The sequence below is a fragment of the Pygocentrus nattereri genome, chromosome 27 (assembly GCF_015220715.1).
Source record: "Pygocentrus nattereri isolate fPygNat1 chromosome 27, fPygNat1.pri, whole genome shotgun sequence".
Taxonomy (NCBI): domain Eukaryota; kingdom Metazoa; phylum Chordata; class Actinopteri; order Characiformes; family Serrasalmidae; genus Pygocentrus; species Pygocentrus nattereri.
In genome coordinates, this window is record NC_051237.1 from 10618571 (window position 1) to 10636652 (window position 18082).

The window sequence follows — 18082 nt, forward strand, 5'->3', positions numbered from 1 at the left end:
TCACTCAAAATCTACCCTCCCAGAAAAAGGTATTATCTGTACTTGCTCAGTGAAGCATTTGTAGAGAATGAATTAATAACATCAAAATATCTGGTTTGGTTGTTGTTTTCATTCATATATATATATATATATATATATATATATATATATATATATATATATATATAAACAAGAAGTAAACAGTACTAGATCATCTATTCAGAATTGTTTTTATTTGTTGATATAATACAAAATGTACTGAATGTTTGACTGAATTTCTCCAAAGTTCTTCAAAGATGACAAAACTGTCTCACTCTTCTCACATCAGTAATCAACATATTAAAAGTAATCAAATTTGATCATACTTCTTAGTCAAATATTTAATGTATTACAGCAACTGGTTGGATACTCTGAGAGTTCTTTGGTCTTAAGTAATACCAGTCTGTCTGGTACTATAATTATAGCTTTGCACTGAAATAATAGAGCCTAAGCCCAGTCCTGAGAGTATTTACCAACTAGCCATCCTTTACAAAATCTCTTTGTAATGACATAGTTAACTTTGAATGTTAACGTCTAATCCTACATCCTCTATGAGTACTATGACAGTAAAGTCAAAAAGTGTTATAATCCTAAAATGAATTATTAATTACTTCACTGTCCAAGTACTTATGGAGCATGATGTAGGTCCTGAATGCTCCAGCTGTAAATGTCATGTTTCTTAAATTTTGTTGAATTTGAGGGTAAGAACATGTCTCTCCTACATTAGCTTTATTTATGAACACACTCTTGAATTCCATCTTAATATTGACCTTCATAGTTGTTAACAAACCTTAAAACTACTTTCTTTGTCCCACACATTTTCCTGTTCCTCATTCTGTCAGTCTGTTGCTTTGACATTTTCCACTCACACCCAGTCTGTTCTACCTCTCTCATACCATCCAACTCTACATTCTAACGTTGTTTAGTTTCACTCAAATTGATGTTTTGTTCTAAACCAACTCTGGTTTTTTAACCAACCCTGTCTCTTTAATCTCCGTATTCCATTGGCACAGCTAAACCACAGGTGTGGTTGCAGTGTGACATGACTTGGAGAGTGTATAATTTTCTGTTTCTTGCATGCCATGCTTAAACTTCTGTCTAGGCATGTCGGTTCACTTTACCACACTTGAGAATGGCGCAATATTGACAACTCACTAACACAGAGTTCTGACAAATGCACATACCATATAAACAAACATCTCCAAGGAAGAATTGGTCCAGTAAAAAAAGTGCAGTTAGGAGCAGCCTCTCAACATTCTAACACTTGTTTGGCCTGTTGTTGTGTGTTGGTCTATCCAGCAGGGTAAGGTTTGATTCTATTATAAGGCAATGCGTGCTGATGCCTTATAAGGGCAGAGTGAGTTGACTGTGGGCTCAGATTGGCACAGTCTGAGGAATATTCCTCCTGCTTCAGTGAGACTCCTCATATTTGAGGTTGTGCAGTTTCCTTGGTCTGTTTATGCGTTTTATGTCTTTTTCACATCAGTGACTGGCAGTTTTGTGAGGTCTCAGATCTTTTCGCAGACTGTATGTCCCTCCGCCAAGTTTTGTTATCCAAGGTTATTCCCCATCTGTTGGGAGGTAGAAGGACAGACATGTGAGTGGAACAAGATCAAACTATGGTCAACCAACACCCCGTTCCCACAAAGAGTGAGATTCTGTAGCTTGCTGGCAGGTGTGTAAGAAAAAATAAAAAGGGTGAGAATTGAGAAAATTAAAAACCTGTTTCTTACAAAACTACTTAAAACTAATCTTAGAATCTATTTAGTGAACTGCTGACGGAGTGTGATGACTGATTTTTTAAATAATTTGCAGTAGAATGTCTATTTTTGGTACTATATCAAGAAATCTAATAAATTATAGAAAAACTAAATAATTATAGATTATTTTATTTTATAAATTTATTATTTATTATATAAATAAACACAGAAATTCAGCCAAACTCAAATATCTTCCTTACACTATTGCTACATTTTCACATTTGAATCACATTCTAAAACTGAACTTCAGTCTAATGAACTTATTTCCTCCTAAGGAGGCTGTACTTTTGTCTTGCCTTCCCTCTACTCTCCTCACTGCCCTGCTCCCGGGAGCACTCTTCTCGACTACGATAGAGTACCTCAAAGCGACTGTAGACCTTCTTCTCCTTGCGCATACTCTCTATTCTTTTCAGCAGACTGTCTCGCTCCTGAGGGTTGACCGGAGTTCGGCCAAACCGGTTCCGGCTCTGGTATTGCTGGGCTGAGTCACGGTCAGAAACATGATCTCCATTTTCTCCTTCACCACTTCGACACTCTTCAGCCTGCTTGGTCAGTTCCTGTCGGTTCTTCTGGCTGTTTGCAGAAATCTGCTCAAGGATTACCTTAGTGTCATCCCTGAGGTTGCTGCTGAATAGCACAGTCGAGGTAGAAGACTGATAGCGAGATTGGCTGGGTTTATTTATAGGTTTGGGATTTTCAGCAGTTGATGTTGACATCACTTCAGGCTCTGTTTCTTTCCCTTTGGGTGAAGGCTCCTCCACCATTTCTGGAACCGTTTTCATTTGCTTGTCCTCTACAGTGCTCGAAATGCCTGCATTCTTTTTATCTCCTTTGGGCCCAAGAATGCCCTTTAGTCTCTGTGTTTGCTTCTTGAGGAAATCAAGAGCCTTAGTGTCTTTGCCTTCTGTGCCTACAGTGTTGAGGGATGTGTTGGAACTGTGTCGATTTAAACTTTCTTTGGACTCTGTGCGTGTCATGCTTGATGAGCTGAGGCTTCGTGACTTCTTAAGTTCACTCTTTTCAGCATCTGTTGCATCTGTGAGAAGATCTTCACCACATGAGGTGCGACGTGAATGAGAAGCTTTGAAAGGTTTCAGTGTATCTTTTTTAAAGAACTTTGGTGAAGGAAAAGGCTTTAGCGACTTTGGTTCCTTAGTTGTCTCTTTCTTTGCTGCTTCTGTGGACTCATCGCTGTGTAGTTTGTCTACACTGAGCTCAGATGGTTTAGATTTTGTTGTGATGACTGGGGGCTTTGCAGCAGGATCTGTTTTCATGACAGATGTTGTTGGGGTGGGTTCTGCAAAGGAAACAGATACAGCTGTAACTGTGGCTGTTGTACTTGGTGGGGTATCAGATACGTCTGGCTTTTTTGGCGGCAGCTCTTGACTTTTGATGACCGACTCTGATCCTGTTTTTGAGTCCCCTCTCTTTGCAGAAAGTTCTTTGAAGTACTGAAGTCGGCTTGCTGGATCATTCACATTCAGAGAGAGGGTTGTCAGTTTTGGCATGGAAGGCTCTGTTTGCAGTGTACTGTCACGGTCCACAAATACAGGATCCTTAGGTTCCACCACATTGTCTTTTGTGTCACTGGCAGGTTCTTCCTCTGGTTTACAAGTAAGCTCTCCTGCTACCAAGCCTTTACTGACATTTTCATCTATCTTTTTATGCTTATTCCAATCAAAAGGCTCTCTAGATAGTGACCTTCTTTTTTCCAAAATCTCTGCTACAATTGAAGAAGTTCTGATCGAATTGTTTTCGTCATCCTCTTGTAGCTTCCCTCCAGGCTTAACCAGTGTGGAGCTGTGTTGCTCTAGCTTAGAGGAACTGAAGATAAGGGAGGACCGTAGCCGTGAGCTCCTTTGCAGCATTGGATTGATACGGCTTCTGAATGATTCATGCTTGGTGATGCTAATTTCCCTTGGTTCCTTTGTATCTGTCTCCTTTTCACTATCTGTTCCTACTGATGTCAGTGATGTAGCTGAAATAGCAGGTTTCATTTGAGAATCTGTTCCAGCGCTAACATCTCTTTCTTTGTCCCTCTCTGGCAAAACTGGTTTACCAAAGCGAGGCTGAAAATCAAGTTTAGGTTTACTTTGAATATTAGTCAATTCACGTGAGCTGATGTGAATCCCTGGTACCTCTGGAAGGTATTGTCTGCTTTCAGCCTGCTGTTGTGGCTCTTCAAAAGCATCTGTGCTCATAGGCTGTTGTAAGCCCTCTTCCCCAGCATCTTCATAAGCACTAAGGTAGGAATTGATTCTCCAGCTCCGTAATCCCTGCTTCAAACTGGGGTCTTGGGATTGTTTTCCCTGCTCTCCAGTGGAGAACATTTGTTTGTGGTCTGGAGGATGGAGTTGAGTCGGTGAGCTCTGACAAGCATACGCTTGGCCTAAAGTGGGCCTTTTCTGGTTTGGTGGTCCATAGTGAGCCATAACTTGATGCTTGTTTCCTGGATCATGTCTGAGGTCTTCGGAGGATAATATGTTGTGACTTCCTGGTGGTTCTAATTCAGGTGGATACATAGGGTCAGAGTATTGATCTAACTGAGGAAGACCATAGCCCCGAAGGGGATCATATCGTCCATGCCCAGGTTCTGGTCCTGTACCCTCACCTTGATAGATATGTTGATCTCTCTGGTAGTGTGCTTCCATCTCCTCTAAGTTGTTCATGACACGGTGTTTCATGTATTGTCGAGAAGATGAGTAGCTCTCACGGGTACCTTCAGCATAGCTGTGCCTTTTATAGGCATTCGTCTCTAGTTGTCGTGAAGCAATCATTGACCGGCCTTGCTCCAAGAAAGACTGCTGCATTCTGAACTGATGTGAAGCAAATTTGCTGACCTGCATAGCAGCACCTCCAGGATCAATGGTATGGCGGAACTGGTCATCCCTTCGGAATGGCAATGCAGCATCAACGCGATCTCCAAATGAGTATGCCGAAAGCTCAGACTGGCGAAGAAATCCTATGGGATTCCTCAGTGACTGTGTCCTTTTTAACCCAAACTGATTGGTTAAGTAACTACTAGTGCTATCCGTTGGCATAGGTACTAAAGCATTTTCAACAACAAGGGGCTGTGACTGTGCAAAGAGAATACGGAACTCCTCATCAAAAGTGGCCACAAGTTCTCCAAGAAAGAGGTGAGCTATGCAGCGGTGTATCTTTTCAAAAGACCACATGAAACTGAAAGAAGAAATTTTAGGAATTAGTACAGTGACAATTATTGCATTTTTAGAGTAAAGTAAAATTCTCAAGACTCACCTGTAGTTTCCGCTGAGTACTGCTCTGCAATCAACTAGAAGGAAACGATCCATCACCTGTCCTTTAAATGACTTCCCTGTGCGACAAAAATATGTGATGCCAGCCACAGTCCTCACCCGCATCATCTGTAACACATTTAACAGCATGTAGCAATCATATGAGAAGTAATGTCCATAAATACAGCCACAAAAGATAATGTAAAGAATATTATAGCATTATAGTATATTATATATATATTTAGATAAAATCAAATATAAAAGTCTTACATGAATCATATCCAAGTTAACCTTATAGCTGGTCACCATGGCAATAAAGTGATGAGCATTTTGTTCATCCAGAAGAATATAAATAGGCACATGACGTGCAGCAGCATCAAGCAGATCAGCAAAGATATCAACATCTGTAAACATATCCATTACCACTGCAATGACCTGTTGGACAGAAATAATTATAGTTCACTTAGATGTTAAGGTATCAGCTTAGTCAGTGCATCCTTATACATAAAAAAATTGGTTTGGGGCCAGTCAGCCAAAACTAGTCATTTTAATGTCTTAGTATATGAATCAAGGTCTAATCCACAACCATATACATACCTGTATTATTACAGCTTAATTCTCATATTCATTCAGTAATTTTTCTGAACAGTGAGATTACTGTATGCTACTAACCTGCTGGGCGTTTTTGATAAGCCGTCGGGCTTGCTCCTTGATGCTGGGCATTTCAGGGTCTGAGGGGTTTACCAGTGTTGTGACCTCAGTAGGTCCTACAAAACTGTGTTGCCGCAGTGGCCAACCTAGATCCAAACCTGGTGCATCTAAGTCAGAGTGTAATGGCCAGTAAGTATCTGATGATCCCTCCTGATCCAGTTCACGATAAGGCAGCTCTGGTACAGATGCAACACTCTGTGGCAATTGCACAGTATTTTTAATATGCTCAATCTCTGGCCTTGACAGGAAGTCAACAACGTTAGCATTTTGCAGGAAGTTATAGTATCCATCAACGTTGTTCTCCACCAGAGCATCTATAGCCAGTCTGTACTCCTCCCTATAATGTGGTGGCAAATAATTGGGATCCAGAGGGTTATCCCCCACTGAAGAACACTGAGAACGATGGGCCATGATGGAACCGAGGGCACAATCTGAGGAGAAAGATAATAACGTTTATTCTTAGCACTAAAGTGATTCATGAGTGAACGGTTTTTATTCACTGTCTCCAAGGAGCTCAACATAATCCTAACTGTCATAAACTGGTGTGCACATCTAAAGCTACCTCAGCTTTAGCTATAGCATAACAGTTTTGCACAGTTTTGTACGTATTGACTCACTCTGGGCCACTGTGGACATATGAAATTTCAACTGGATGTAGGATTTGCCAGCTGATAACCCCTAAGCAGGGTCAAAGCTCCAATATGTTATAGGAAGCCAGTTTGTGATTGTTTGCATGTGTTTGTACTGTGAATATCACCATGGAAACATGGTTTAAGGGTTTAGAGTGACTCACTGTGGGTAAGAGAAGGAGAGTCATGAAGGGACAAAGAATGAGGAAATTAGAGGGAAGAGTGGCTGAATCTGAAGAACTTCACTATATTTTGATGTAAAAAAGTAGAAGCAAATACATAAACTCTTCCTAGCAAAGCTATGGAAGGAAAGCATCAATAAACATTGCATCTTTAATTGAGACAACAAAGAGTGTTGATGTTTACACCATTAGCAGATTAAGTAGGGCCAGTGTTGTTTGCTGTATCATACTTTTCCAACACTAGAAGGCTATCACAAAGATAATATTCTCAGCTGGACAGCTAAAATGTTAAAACCGTTAGAATTTCACTCTTATTCATATGGATCAAGAAAATATTGCTTCATGAAATACCCTATATCTTTAACTCCTTAACAGGCTAGGGTCTGTTAACAGGTCAAGTTTTATTACGCATTTCTATAAGTTTGCACTGATGTCCCTGTAGTTACTGAATAATAAGCCTGGGATTTTAAGGGGTTAATGTAAATGTCTGTGTATTTAGGTAGCAATAAAAAGATGCCTGAACATAGTGGCTGGTATTAGTAGTGACTCCACAAAATGATGTGTCTCACAGCAAGCATGTACAAGCCTGGGCATGACGCATTTCATATTTCCTGAAGTTTCAACAATGCAAGTTGGTGTAGGTATACTAAATGGGGACTGATAGTTTACCCTGACACATTATTAAGTAGTTCAATTAGTTCTTATATTGATAATAACGTATGCCATCTTATCAAAATGTCCATCTTCTCCCCAGTTTGACTTTCCTGGCTGAAGAGATCTAATTCTCCTCTAAAACGTCCCTGTTAATCACTCTATTTGTTTCCGTCAATGCCGTATAATGTCCTATTATTATTTGCAGCTCCATATCATGATGCTCCCACCTCCATACTTAACCTCAGAATCAGCGTTCTTTTTTAAACAGAGGAGTTTTGCTCAGGGTGTATAAACAGGAGGTGACTGCAGTGCAGTTTGCTCCTTATTGTTCTGAGGGTAACTGTTGTCCCTGCAGATCATTTCTTTGCTTTTCAAATACTTGCTGGCTACCTTCCTTAGCATTAGTGCGAGAGCATGTTATGAAATCTTATACCTATCTGGGGTGATTCATTGAACTTTTCACTTCCATATTAACTGAATTGATTGTACTAAAAGGGATGTATGAAGGGGAATTCCACAGATTTTTGTGTAATTCCAACATTTCTGTATAATTCAAGCACTGAGATGTAAACAACCAATCAACATCTTTTATGACACCCAATTGCACAAAACATATATATATATATGCAAAAAAATATATGCAGTGGAGGTTAAACAATTCAAACAAAAGTGTCTGAATACTCTTTATCGCTTTAATGTATCTTAACAACTCAATTTTAATAGTAAACCCCAATTAATATAACAAATGTTACCATGGCAGATTTCCACCAACCAAGTAAACCAAGTTAAATCAGTTCATTAATTTACAGCAAATGTAAGATTCATTTTACATTACTCGCTTATTTTCATGACATGACCTGTTGCATCTTATAGCACAGTGTATTGTGAAATGCTGAGTCAAGGGTTACTGCTTATATCCCAAGGGTTTGTTTAATCTGCTAGCCAAGACCAGTCATACAATGAGTCATAATTTCACATTATACATACAATTATAATAGAAAATATTAATAATAAAAATAATAAACACAATCTCTACCTACTTTTTTGTTTCTTATTAATACCAGCACTACCAATTGATTTGTTGTTATTTGCTCTAGATGGGAAAAAGATGACATATGCTCAATAAATATAGCACACTTTCACAACCTCTTAAATTGCTTCCCAATAATAAACAGGCAAAAGATGCAAAATATTTGCATTTGATAAGCTCCCTTATATAGATTCTGCACTCAAGCGGCAAATAAGTATCTTGTATTTTGGTGTATTTTTGTGTTTTGGTCCATCTATCTGACTTGCGCTCATTGTTCCTTTTTCCTGGTACAGATTTTCCTTATTTGGCAAACACAGTCATGAGTTTGCTGTTCCTTTTAACTGATTAAAAAAAAGTTCTCTTTTTTAGAATCTTTCAGTCATCATTGCTGTCCAAAAAAAAAAACAACAACAAACAAACAATATTTCCAAAGCTATAATTTCACAGGAGAAGGCAAAAACATCCTTTAGACAATTCATGTATAGAGATTTTATCCCCAGCAATTCTGGAGCAGTTCTATTAGTCCATTCACCATAAAAGTTTAACGCAATTCAATGGGCAGCTGCTGTTTTCAAAGTATGTAGAAAAATAGAAATAATAAAAAAAGGAGATTATTTTTGGGTAACAATAACATGTTGCTTTAGGAATGTATTAAAGTTTAGAATTAATTACATATTTTTTAATTACATACATAAGTTTACCTTTATATAGTAATACTGTAATTTACCTGCAAGACATTTAAGTATTTGCCATTGTCTAAATGAACATACTTAAGATCAGCTGTGGTTAATTTCTACCTACGGTCGTTTTGGTAACAAATACTGGTACTTGGCTTATTCAGCACTAAAGTATTCATGCCTGGCATCAGAATTATAACTTTGTGAACTCTGTGAAAGTATAACAGCAAAGTGAATTCTGACAGGAAGTATACATTGATACTGCAAACAGTATTGTTTGCTCTGTTTTTTTTTTTTTTCATTTTCAAAACAAGAGATTATGTGGCTTGCATTAGGTGCCATAAACACCCTCCTTTACATTAAGAGCACTATCACTTATTACAATGACCACTGAGGAGTCCAGGTAACATGAACTAAAGATATGTTAGCCATAGGTATAGCAGGGGTGGGCAATATAACAATATTTTGTTGTTTTTGTATCGCAATACACTTTTCTGTGCATATTTTGGATATTGTCAGTACTTAAAGAACACTACCAAACTACATATTTTACAAAATAAGCATAATTAGACCTGTTTAATTGGATTATGTGCAGTGCAGTTCGATAATATTTTTGTCCAACCCTAATGGCTAGTGAGTAACATTTTGGCATCTTTGAAAAGGTATATTCACTTTTGATGCACAGGACAAGCCTCCCCAACATGTGATATTCTGTGAATAAAGTAATCCTTCTTTTTTGGTCATTCTTTACTCTGACACCATCCAGGAATGAGTACTCTGTTGCTCTTAAAATTTCAATGTTTCGTTGCCAAACTTGGTACTGCTTGGTACCGGTACGACATTGCTATCTACTTCATAATTGATTACATTATTAAAGATCTTCAGCAGTCTCTACTGTTTCCCAAGTTACTATAAAAATTATAGTCGTATATCTACATTTTAGAGACTGCTTTGTCTGCAGCTTAGCCAAGCCCTGTTATTTCCAAACCCTTTCCCTGATCTATGCCTCTGTTAACTTTGCCCTGGAATTATTTTGTCTTCACAGAGTTTCAGGCCTTGCTCAAATAAAATGCAAACACATGCCATAATAGAGTTGGCAAGATTTGATTTAACAAGTAAAAAATCACCCATAATGTTAAATCATACCATGTTTCTCTTCACATAGTTATGACTGCACTCTCAGCAATAGGCAAATACTGAGAGAGGCCCAAAGGGGACATGAAAAACATTCAGCACATGGTGTCATTCTCTACTTACACCTTAAACTGAAGAGTGAACATACTTTCAAATCAGATAATCATTACTGCTAACATGATGTCTGCTGTAGTTATGCAATACATTAGAACTGCATGAGGAGACTGACGGACTAAATATCAAAGTCCTAAAAGATAAGATTTCAAGTCTCTGCATTAACATTGACTGTAGGACTGTATATTATTACATTACAGGTGAGGGTCAGTAAATCAGTATTAAAAAGGTTCAGAAAACGATTTTATAACCTGGATGAAGACGTCAAATGCGTTGTCTTCTCATCATTAAACGAGCGAAATCTCCTCAAAGGCAGAAGACTCGCCTACCAGACCACATCTTATTTGTGCAAGATGTTTTATGATAAATGTATTTAATTTACTGTCATTACACTACACGGTAGGGATCTGTTCAGTCCTTTGTCAAACAAATGATGAACCCTACCTTGCTAATCAGCATAACACGCCCAGAAACTTTTTTCCACTGCGCCTGTGTAGCGCTTTTCGTGCATTTTTGCGTACAAATAAATGTATGGTACACGAGCCCGGCTGCCTTGTAAATGATTTAAAGTGTTTAGTGGCCTAAATCGTATTCAGATTACTGCACGGAGTGTCCACAACTCAACCGTAAATTAGTTTTTCATTTCGGATGAAAAAACCTGAAGGCGTGCCAACGGTAAAGATTCTCACATTCTTCTTACCTTAGAGTCTTTAACAAGGCGGTTTGAGCAACTTTATCTGCCCTGTGGAACTACTCCTTTTCCCCTCTCCACCGACTGCGTCCGCGCCGTGTTACATTCCTGCTTCTGGGAGAGACCCCACCCTGCACTAATTCAGCTTTGAGGCGAAAACTAGCCCCGGCAAAACCTGTTCGAGCTCGGCTGAAGCCCGTCCGTCCGTTTATGCCCCGTAAAGATAACACTGCTCAGCACGAAGAGAGCTGCTCTTCCCGTCTTTGAATTTTTAAACTCCTCCCAACTTTCCCTCAGCGTCAACGTTCAAAACGGCACTGAACCGTCAGGACGAGTCCAACACTGTGTCCTAACCTAAAACCAAAAGCTATACGACACGGAAAGCTGCTCTTCATTTTTTCCAGTAGTCTCGGGTTAGGACTTTCCTCTCTCACGTCCTCGCAAATAGGCATACCACTGTGCCTCGGGAAAGTACTCCATATCCCAGATTGCCCTGCTTCACAGCTTCCTCTGTGTGGTAGGATGGTGGAAGGACAGTTGGTGGACAGTCAAACACACAAAGCCGTGAGCCCGAAACTCGTGGTTCACGCCTCAAAATGCGTTAATGAGAGCTGCAGTTAATGATTTAATGTTGTAACTACCGTCTGTGCTAAATAAGCCTACAGGATATTTGTTTTTGCACTGGGAAAAAGTGAATAGTTTTATTAAAACCGACAACCAGGAAGTTTATATACTCCATCACGTAAAAGCTTTTATTGTAGGCCTACTAGATTCTCTTCATTTTTAGCCAGTTATTTCTCTCTTAGTCTCTCTCTCTCTCTCTCTCTCTCTCTCTCTCTCTCTCTCTCTCTGCATGCTAATGCACTAATATGATAAAGCATGCTGATTGCCCTCATGTAATTGTCATACCTTACTACATGGGTGGAGTGAGACGTGACATTTAGACACACCCTGCTCAAGAAAAGTCATTTGAGCGTTCACATATTTTCATAGATTCTACCTCCACACACTCAGAACCACCTTTCTGATAATGAAACAGTACACAGGTTATGATAAGTTTTAGCAGATTTATTCTTGTTTATAACTCACCCTTTGTGTATTTGAATGACATTCACAGGTAATTTGTGTGTGTGTGTGTGTGCGCGCTTTTGGCTAAGCAAGATCTCAGGTAAGGGAGGGGTTATGAGGAAGGGTGCGGCTTTTGAAAGAATGTGCAAGTACGGCTGAAGGAGTCACATTCACCACACCCAACACACACTCACTCTCTACACAAACACACACACACACACACACTCACACATTATTTTTCTGTGTACGCAAGGTGACACCAAAAATGCTGTGTACAATCGTACATTCACTTATTGCCATGTCAGAAACTCATTATACAGAATACACTGTATGTGTGTTAATGCATTCAAGGTGTCTATTTATCAACGTATCTGCACATAAAAATAGGCATCCACATATTCATGTTCTGCTTCACTCACTTCTGATTCATACTAACCTTGGTTATTCATACTAACCTTGGCTACTGGTCTAGACTTGATACCACGAACATAAAGTTCACCCTGAGGAAAAATCTCTTGCACAACAGAACAATGTGCGAGTGTGTTGTGGGGTTGTGTGGAGGTAACACTGAAAGGAAGGAAGTTTGTTCTCCTACAGAGAAATAGGCCTATATATACACTCTTGTTATACAAGGAACTGTTTATGCCTTTAAGCTTTCAGTTGGATGCAAAAGTTTGGGTACCCCTCGTCACCTGTTTTGTTCATTTTCTGAACAAGTGAAGTACACATCCTACACATAGCACACTTCTGCATGTCTTCATGCACACTTACTGTTTATGTGCTAAATTTAAAAATGAAAAGCAATTTAAAAGCAAAAGTTATGGCACATTTTACATTTTATTTTTTCCCAATATGTTAGCAAAAATAGAAATTGTGCAGTAAAAATTGCAAAATAATAGCAAGTTTAGGTTTGTTCTTTGTAGAGAAACAGCCTTATGACTTACAAAACTTTCTATTTTCTAGGTAACTTTAACTGTCCATATAGAAAATAAACGTGTGATTTCACTCAAAATTGTGTTTGTTGTTAGGCAATCAAAAGCAGCACCATTCAGTTAAAGGCTTCAACCATTTTAAAGGCTTAGCAAGTTATATCATAGAGCAAAGTCATTAGTGAGTCTGGCTGACCATTGTTTAACAGCTGAGTTATCTCTGTAAGGTTTGAACTCTGAGCTGAGTATAAAGGGTGCTCTCTCTGCTTTTGTCATAGACTCCACCGAGTGCTCCCACCCACAACTTCTTTTCCGACTGTAATATTACACCTGTGTATCATGTCACATACGGTCCATTCTGTCCTAGATGGACATGCAGACTTTCTTGATCTGAATGCAAAGCTACTGAGCAGATCCTCAGTTTCTGCTTTGTGCTTTTATCTAGGATAAACTTTGCTCTTTAACAGTCAGTCTTGTTTAAATGCTCTGTAATTCTATTCTATATTTAGACTATTTATTAGAGATGCACAGTGATATCACAGTTATATTCGTATTGACAGATAATTGTAAATATATCAGCATCGGATTTTGACTGATATTTCAAACTGATGTTTGATGACATGTTTATTATACTCTGGAAGAACAGAATGTTTAGGTGATGCTGGGCTACTCTGATGAAATACCTCTATTTTATGAATTTAAACTGCATTTGTAATCCCATAGTAGTAAATGTAACATATCTCTTCAATGCTAATTCAGGTAGATTTTTATTTAACATTTATTTAAATATTTGTTAATGCATTATGGAAATTGTGCTTTACCATATTCAAAAGTGCATAATTTCAGCTATACTATGATTTATCAATCAATATTTTTAAGTCCAACTGAGCAAAAGCAAACTAGAAGACCTTCACCTAACCACCTATTTCACCGCAATCAAATAAATGTTAGAACATTGATCTAAATGTATTTTCAAACCAGAGATTGCCAACACACCTGACTCTAAACTTTCTGAAAGAAAGAGATTGCGTGAACACTGAGTTGAATTAATTGTACAAAAAATATTGTCTCTTGGAAATGAAATATTTGTGAAAAAAATTACAGGTGTGCTGAAAACTCCAAAATCTAGTGTGTAAAATATGAAGTGGTGTAAAGAAGACGTTCAAAACTTGACATGCTCTGACCATCCAAAAGAGAATATCCAACAAGCCTGGCTGAGCATCAGTTGTGCAAACTTATGTATTGTGTGCTTCATCCAAATGAAGGGATGTGCAACAATTTCGACAAAAGTTCTTAGTTAATTACCAAGATGACACTCAGTTTCAGTTAGCAAATGTTGGATACAAATGAATGAATGATATATTTAAGTAAACAGGTAATAAACAAACAAGACATAAAATGTGTCTCAAAACTATTTTTGAGCACTGTACATGAAAAATGTCAAATATCTGCATCAGCCCATAATTTACATTTTGGTGCATCTGTAGTATTTATGTGTTTTTGTGCAATATGATAATAATATTTACTATGAAATTTGTAAGTTAGGTGCATCATTACTTTCACAGAAAACACCCAATGTGGTGCAGCTGCCTTATACAATTTCATTAGTGATTGCATTGCAAATACATGTTCATGTTGTTGCTACTATTGTTCTGCTGCACTGCTGTACAGCAGCTTTAGTTTGAAGTGAAGTTTCTGGTGCTGTCAGAACCTGAAAATTGGCATGTTTTCAGGTTAATTTTGCCTCCAGAACCAGAACAGACTAAAACATATCATGTTTTTATAGTGGGTCAGCAACAAGTGAAGGGAAGAAAAACACTTCAAAAAGCTACTAGAGTAAATGTACAAAAATGCCTGTTATTTTAAACTTAAATGTCTTTTTAATTACTTTTCTGATGCCCAATCTCATGTCAGGAGGTCTGCCATTACGGCTGGAAGAATTTTCACTGCTAGAAGTCGAACAAGAACTCTTCTCCTGTCCAGGTGTGTGACACCAGTCTATCTAATGGGAGTAATTACATAGTTTAGAAATAATTACTGCTTACATGAACTGCATGCCATGTAAGAAGTCGATGGCTAAGATGTGTACTTTGGTGCTTTTTAATGTCAGACCAAAATAAATATTATACTCAGCTCAGCACCACTTGTCTACAATTTTGAAAAGTAGACCTCATGGCACATGTCATGATATACAGACTGGGGAGATATATAGAATGCATTCCAGTACTCCTGCAGAGATGAAACAGAAATAGAAATTCCTGTTGCACACACGTTTTAATGTGCCCAAGAAAACTGCCCCATGATTGGTTTCATTCATTGTTTTACTTATGCATGTCTGTCTAGATGTTATATAAGTCTGGATGTTACGAGGTATTTATTATTACTATAAGGCAGTAAACCTAACTGGTTAAACCTGCTTGTCTGTGCAGCATTTCATTGTACTCGCTGTTCAGCATAGTCTCTTTGCAGTGACAGTGCCCTACCCTGCTAGAGAGCATGCCTTAATTCACTTTTTCCTCTTGTCTAGTAATCTAAGCACACAATAACACCCACAACAGCAGGTGGCCTATGCTCAGGCTCTCAGAAAGATAGCATTAAGCCTCATAGCTTCTTATTATTGAGACCTGCCTATCGTTGATTAACAGGTAGTGCAAGTCCTTCTGGGCACAGCAGCCGTTTAGGTAATATTACGGGATGGAACTGAAGGGTGAGAGGATTGGTGTATGCATGTATGCAGGTGAGACTCTATCAAGAGACAGAGCCAAACAAAGCCTCACAGAATGTAAAAATTGAGCAGACTTGTACATCAAGTTCAGATTTTTTTTCTGCCCAAGCAGCTGAAACATGTTACTGTAAATTTTCTGATAAGCCATATCAGTTATAACGTCTTCCTCTATTATCAACTATCAGGACTTACAACTATTCTAACAAATGATGTCCTATTGTTTAACCCTATTCCTACTTCACTATTTAAAATGATTTTTGAAGCACTATTGCTATTAGAACTGGCCTGGTGAAAACTCACCTGAAAAGGTGTACCATGATTTTCCATATTCAATGATTTTAGACCCATTTCAAACCATTTTTAAAAAAGATTTTCCACCATGTTAAAAACTGTGTAGACCTCACAGGCATGGTTTTGGAATGGTTTAAATCATATTTAATGAATGGGCAGTTCTTGGTGTCACTGGGAACTCACTCATTAATAAAATTTAACGATTCTCATGAAGTCCCACAAGGTTCAGTCTTAGTGTCTTTGCTTTTCTCTTTGCACATGTTAAAAAACCTGAATGTAATTTTGGATTCTGAGCTCTGTTTTGTCCCATATGTAAATGCAGTGTCTAAAGTAGCTCTTTAATGTCAAACGAAGTTTGCCTCTTCTATCCCAGAGCTTTTTTCTATCTCTTAGATCTGCAGATATTGGGATTCTGCAAATTCAGTCTGTAAAAATGGAAAGTGTGGAGAGAATGCTTTCTGTTATTATGCTACTAAACTGTGGAACTCAGTTTGATCTTTTATTAGGCAGTCAAATTCAGCATACACTTTTACGAAACATTTGAAAATGTGTGTTTAATTTATCTTTTAATCAAAATTCTACCTCTCTTTTTGTATTGATCTTTTTAAAGTTAACCTGCGCCATTTCTTCATATAATTTAAAATTCATATTTAACATTTATTTATTTCATTTTTTCCCTTATATTATAGTTACCAAACTGTAGCTATAATAAAACATGTCAAACTCAAGTCTAATTTCTACAATTACTGTTAAACTTCATCACTTGTCTGCTCTACAAGTAGTTATTATTATTATTACTAGTAGTACTACAGGGAGATTCACTTGAAAGATGCCCCAAATATTCTGTAATAACTTTCTCTAGGATGAAGCAATATGAACAAAACAACATACAATGTGCACCTCAGTATATGGAGCTTCGAACAAGCTGAGTTGCCTCTGTATCGAAGATGTGCATACGCCCATACCCCTTCATGTGTCTGGCAGAAAACAGAGATCAGTTCCAGCATTGCATGTAATGCAGTCAATTACACATACACACTACATACACGTCAAGTTATGTAGTGTATTTTTTGGGTTCAGATGCTTTATCCTAACAGGAGTTAAAACAGAATATTTGGGGCCTCTTTCAAATGAATCTCCTTGTAGCAATAGTAGTACTAATAGTAGTAGTACTAGCAGTAGTACTAGTAGTATCAGCAGTATTATAGTTGTCTATTGAGTTTTACCTGTTTGCTTGTTATCAATTTTAGGTTTATATGAGATAAATAAAAGGGGATACGCTACAGAGCACTAAGTTTAACTCACTGACAAGCTAACCATTAAAAAAATAAGAAAGCAGACAGACAGTGAACAAGTAAAAGAGATAGAAATAACATTACTGACATCCTTTTGTATTCTTTGTTTTCATATTTCTCTTCAGTACCGCATATCACAGAAATTCTTAGATCAGTATTGGCCATATGTTACTGTAATAAATAAGTTAATATCAGTGAAATGGTCACATAGTGTTGATCATAATTAAATTCCTGAAAGGATAGATGAAAATGGTGGCAGCTCAGTAGAAAGCCAGTCAGGTGAGTTCTTGTAAATTTGTTTTTAATGAAAATAACATGATACTAAATACAGAAAAGGAGAGACAGAGAAAGAAGCTAGAATTGACTGGCAGGGCCAAAGAAACAGGACTGATGGAGGTTAGTAATCAAGAAGAAAGCAGGTGAGAGTGTTAAAGCTTTCAGTTGAAATAAATACTTAGGACCTGCATATTTAGGACCAGCAGCTTATCTAAGAGAAGAGAGGTAGCATTGCTTAACTTGAATATTTTTGTTTTATCTTTGCTTGTTGAGTGGATGCATGTTGTATTTAAGTCATACAAGTGCAACACACAAACTATGAAGGGACAGATCTACTGTGTGCCAACTTAATAGTAACGAATTTTTGTTTAATTTTTAACCTATTTCTACTGTAAAGGTTCATGATGAGCAGACATTTTGGAGTCATTTAAAAACTCTCCTGCGGGAACATGCCTAAGCCCCCTTATCCATAAATTTCTAATGATGCTCCAGCATATCAGTATTGGTGGATATTGGTATAAGGCTGATATAGGTAAAAAGAACAAACTGTATCTGATAGCAGAGGGAAAAAAGGAGCAAATCCAATCCTCTAAGAAATCCATCCTGAAATAGCACACATTCACAGTGTGTGATGTGATGCTGTT

General features: G+C 37.9%; 1 protein-coding gene across 1 annotated transcript; it reads right to left on the reverse strand.

The window, feature by feature from the left end:
- Nucleotides 1-193: 193 nt before the first annotated feature.
- On the reverse strand, nt 194-11380 carry fam83hb (family with sequence similarity 83 member Hb). The gene is made up of 6 exons (XM_017696181.2): nt 10864-11380; nt 5705-6174; nt 5303-5467; nt 5037-5161; nt 2138-4958; nt 194-1589 (listed from the first exon to the last, which is right to left on the reverse strand). Exons 2-6 carry the CDS (start codon nt 6152-6154, stop codon nt 1569-1571), a joined length of 3582 nt encoding a protein of 1193 aa, XP_017551670.1. The 5' UTR covers nt 6155-6174; nt 10864-11380; the 3' UTR covers nt 194-1568.
- Nucleotides 11381-18082: the final 6702 nt, after the last annotated feature.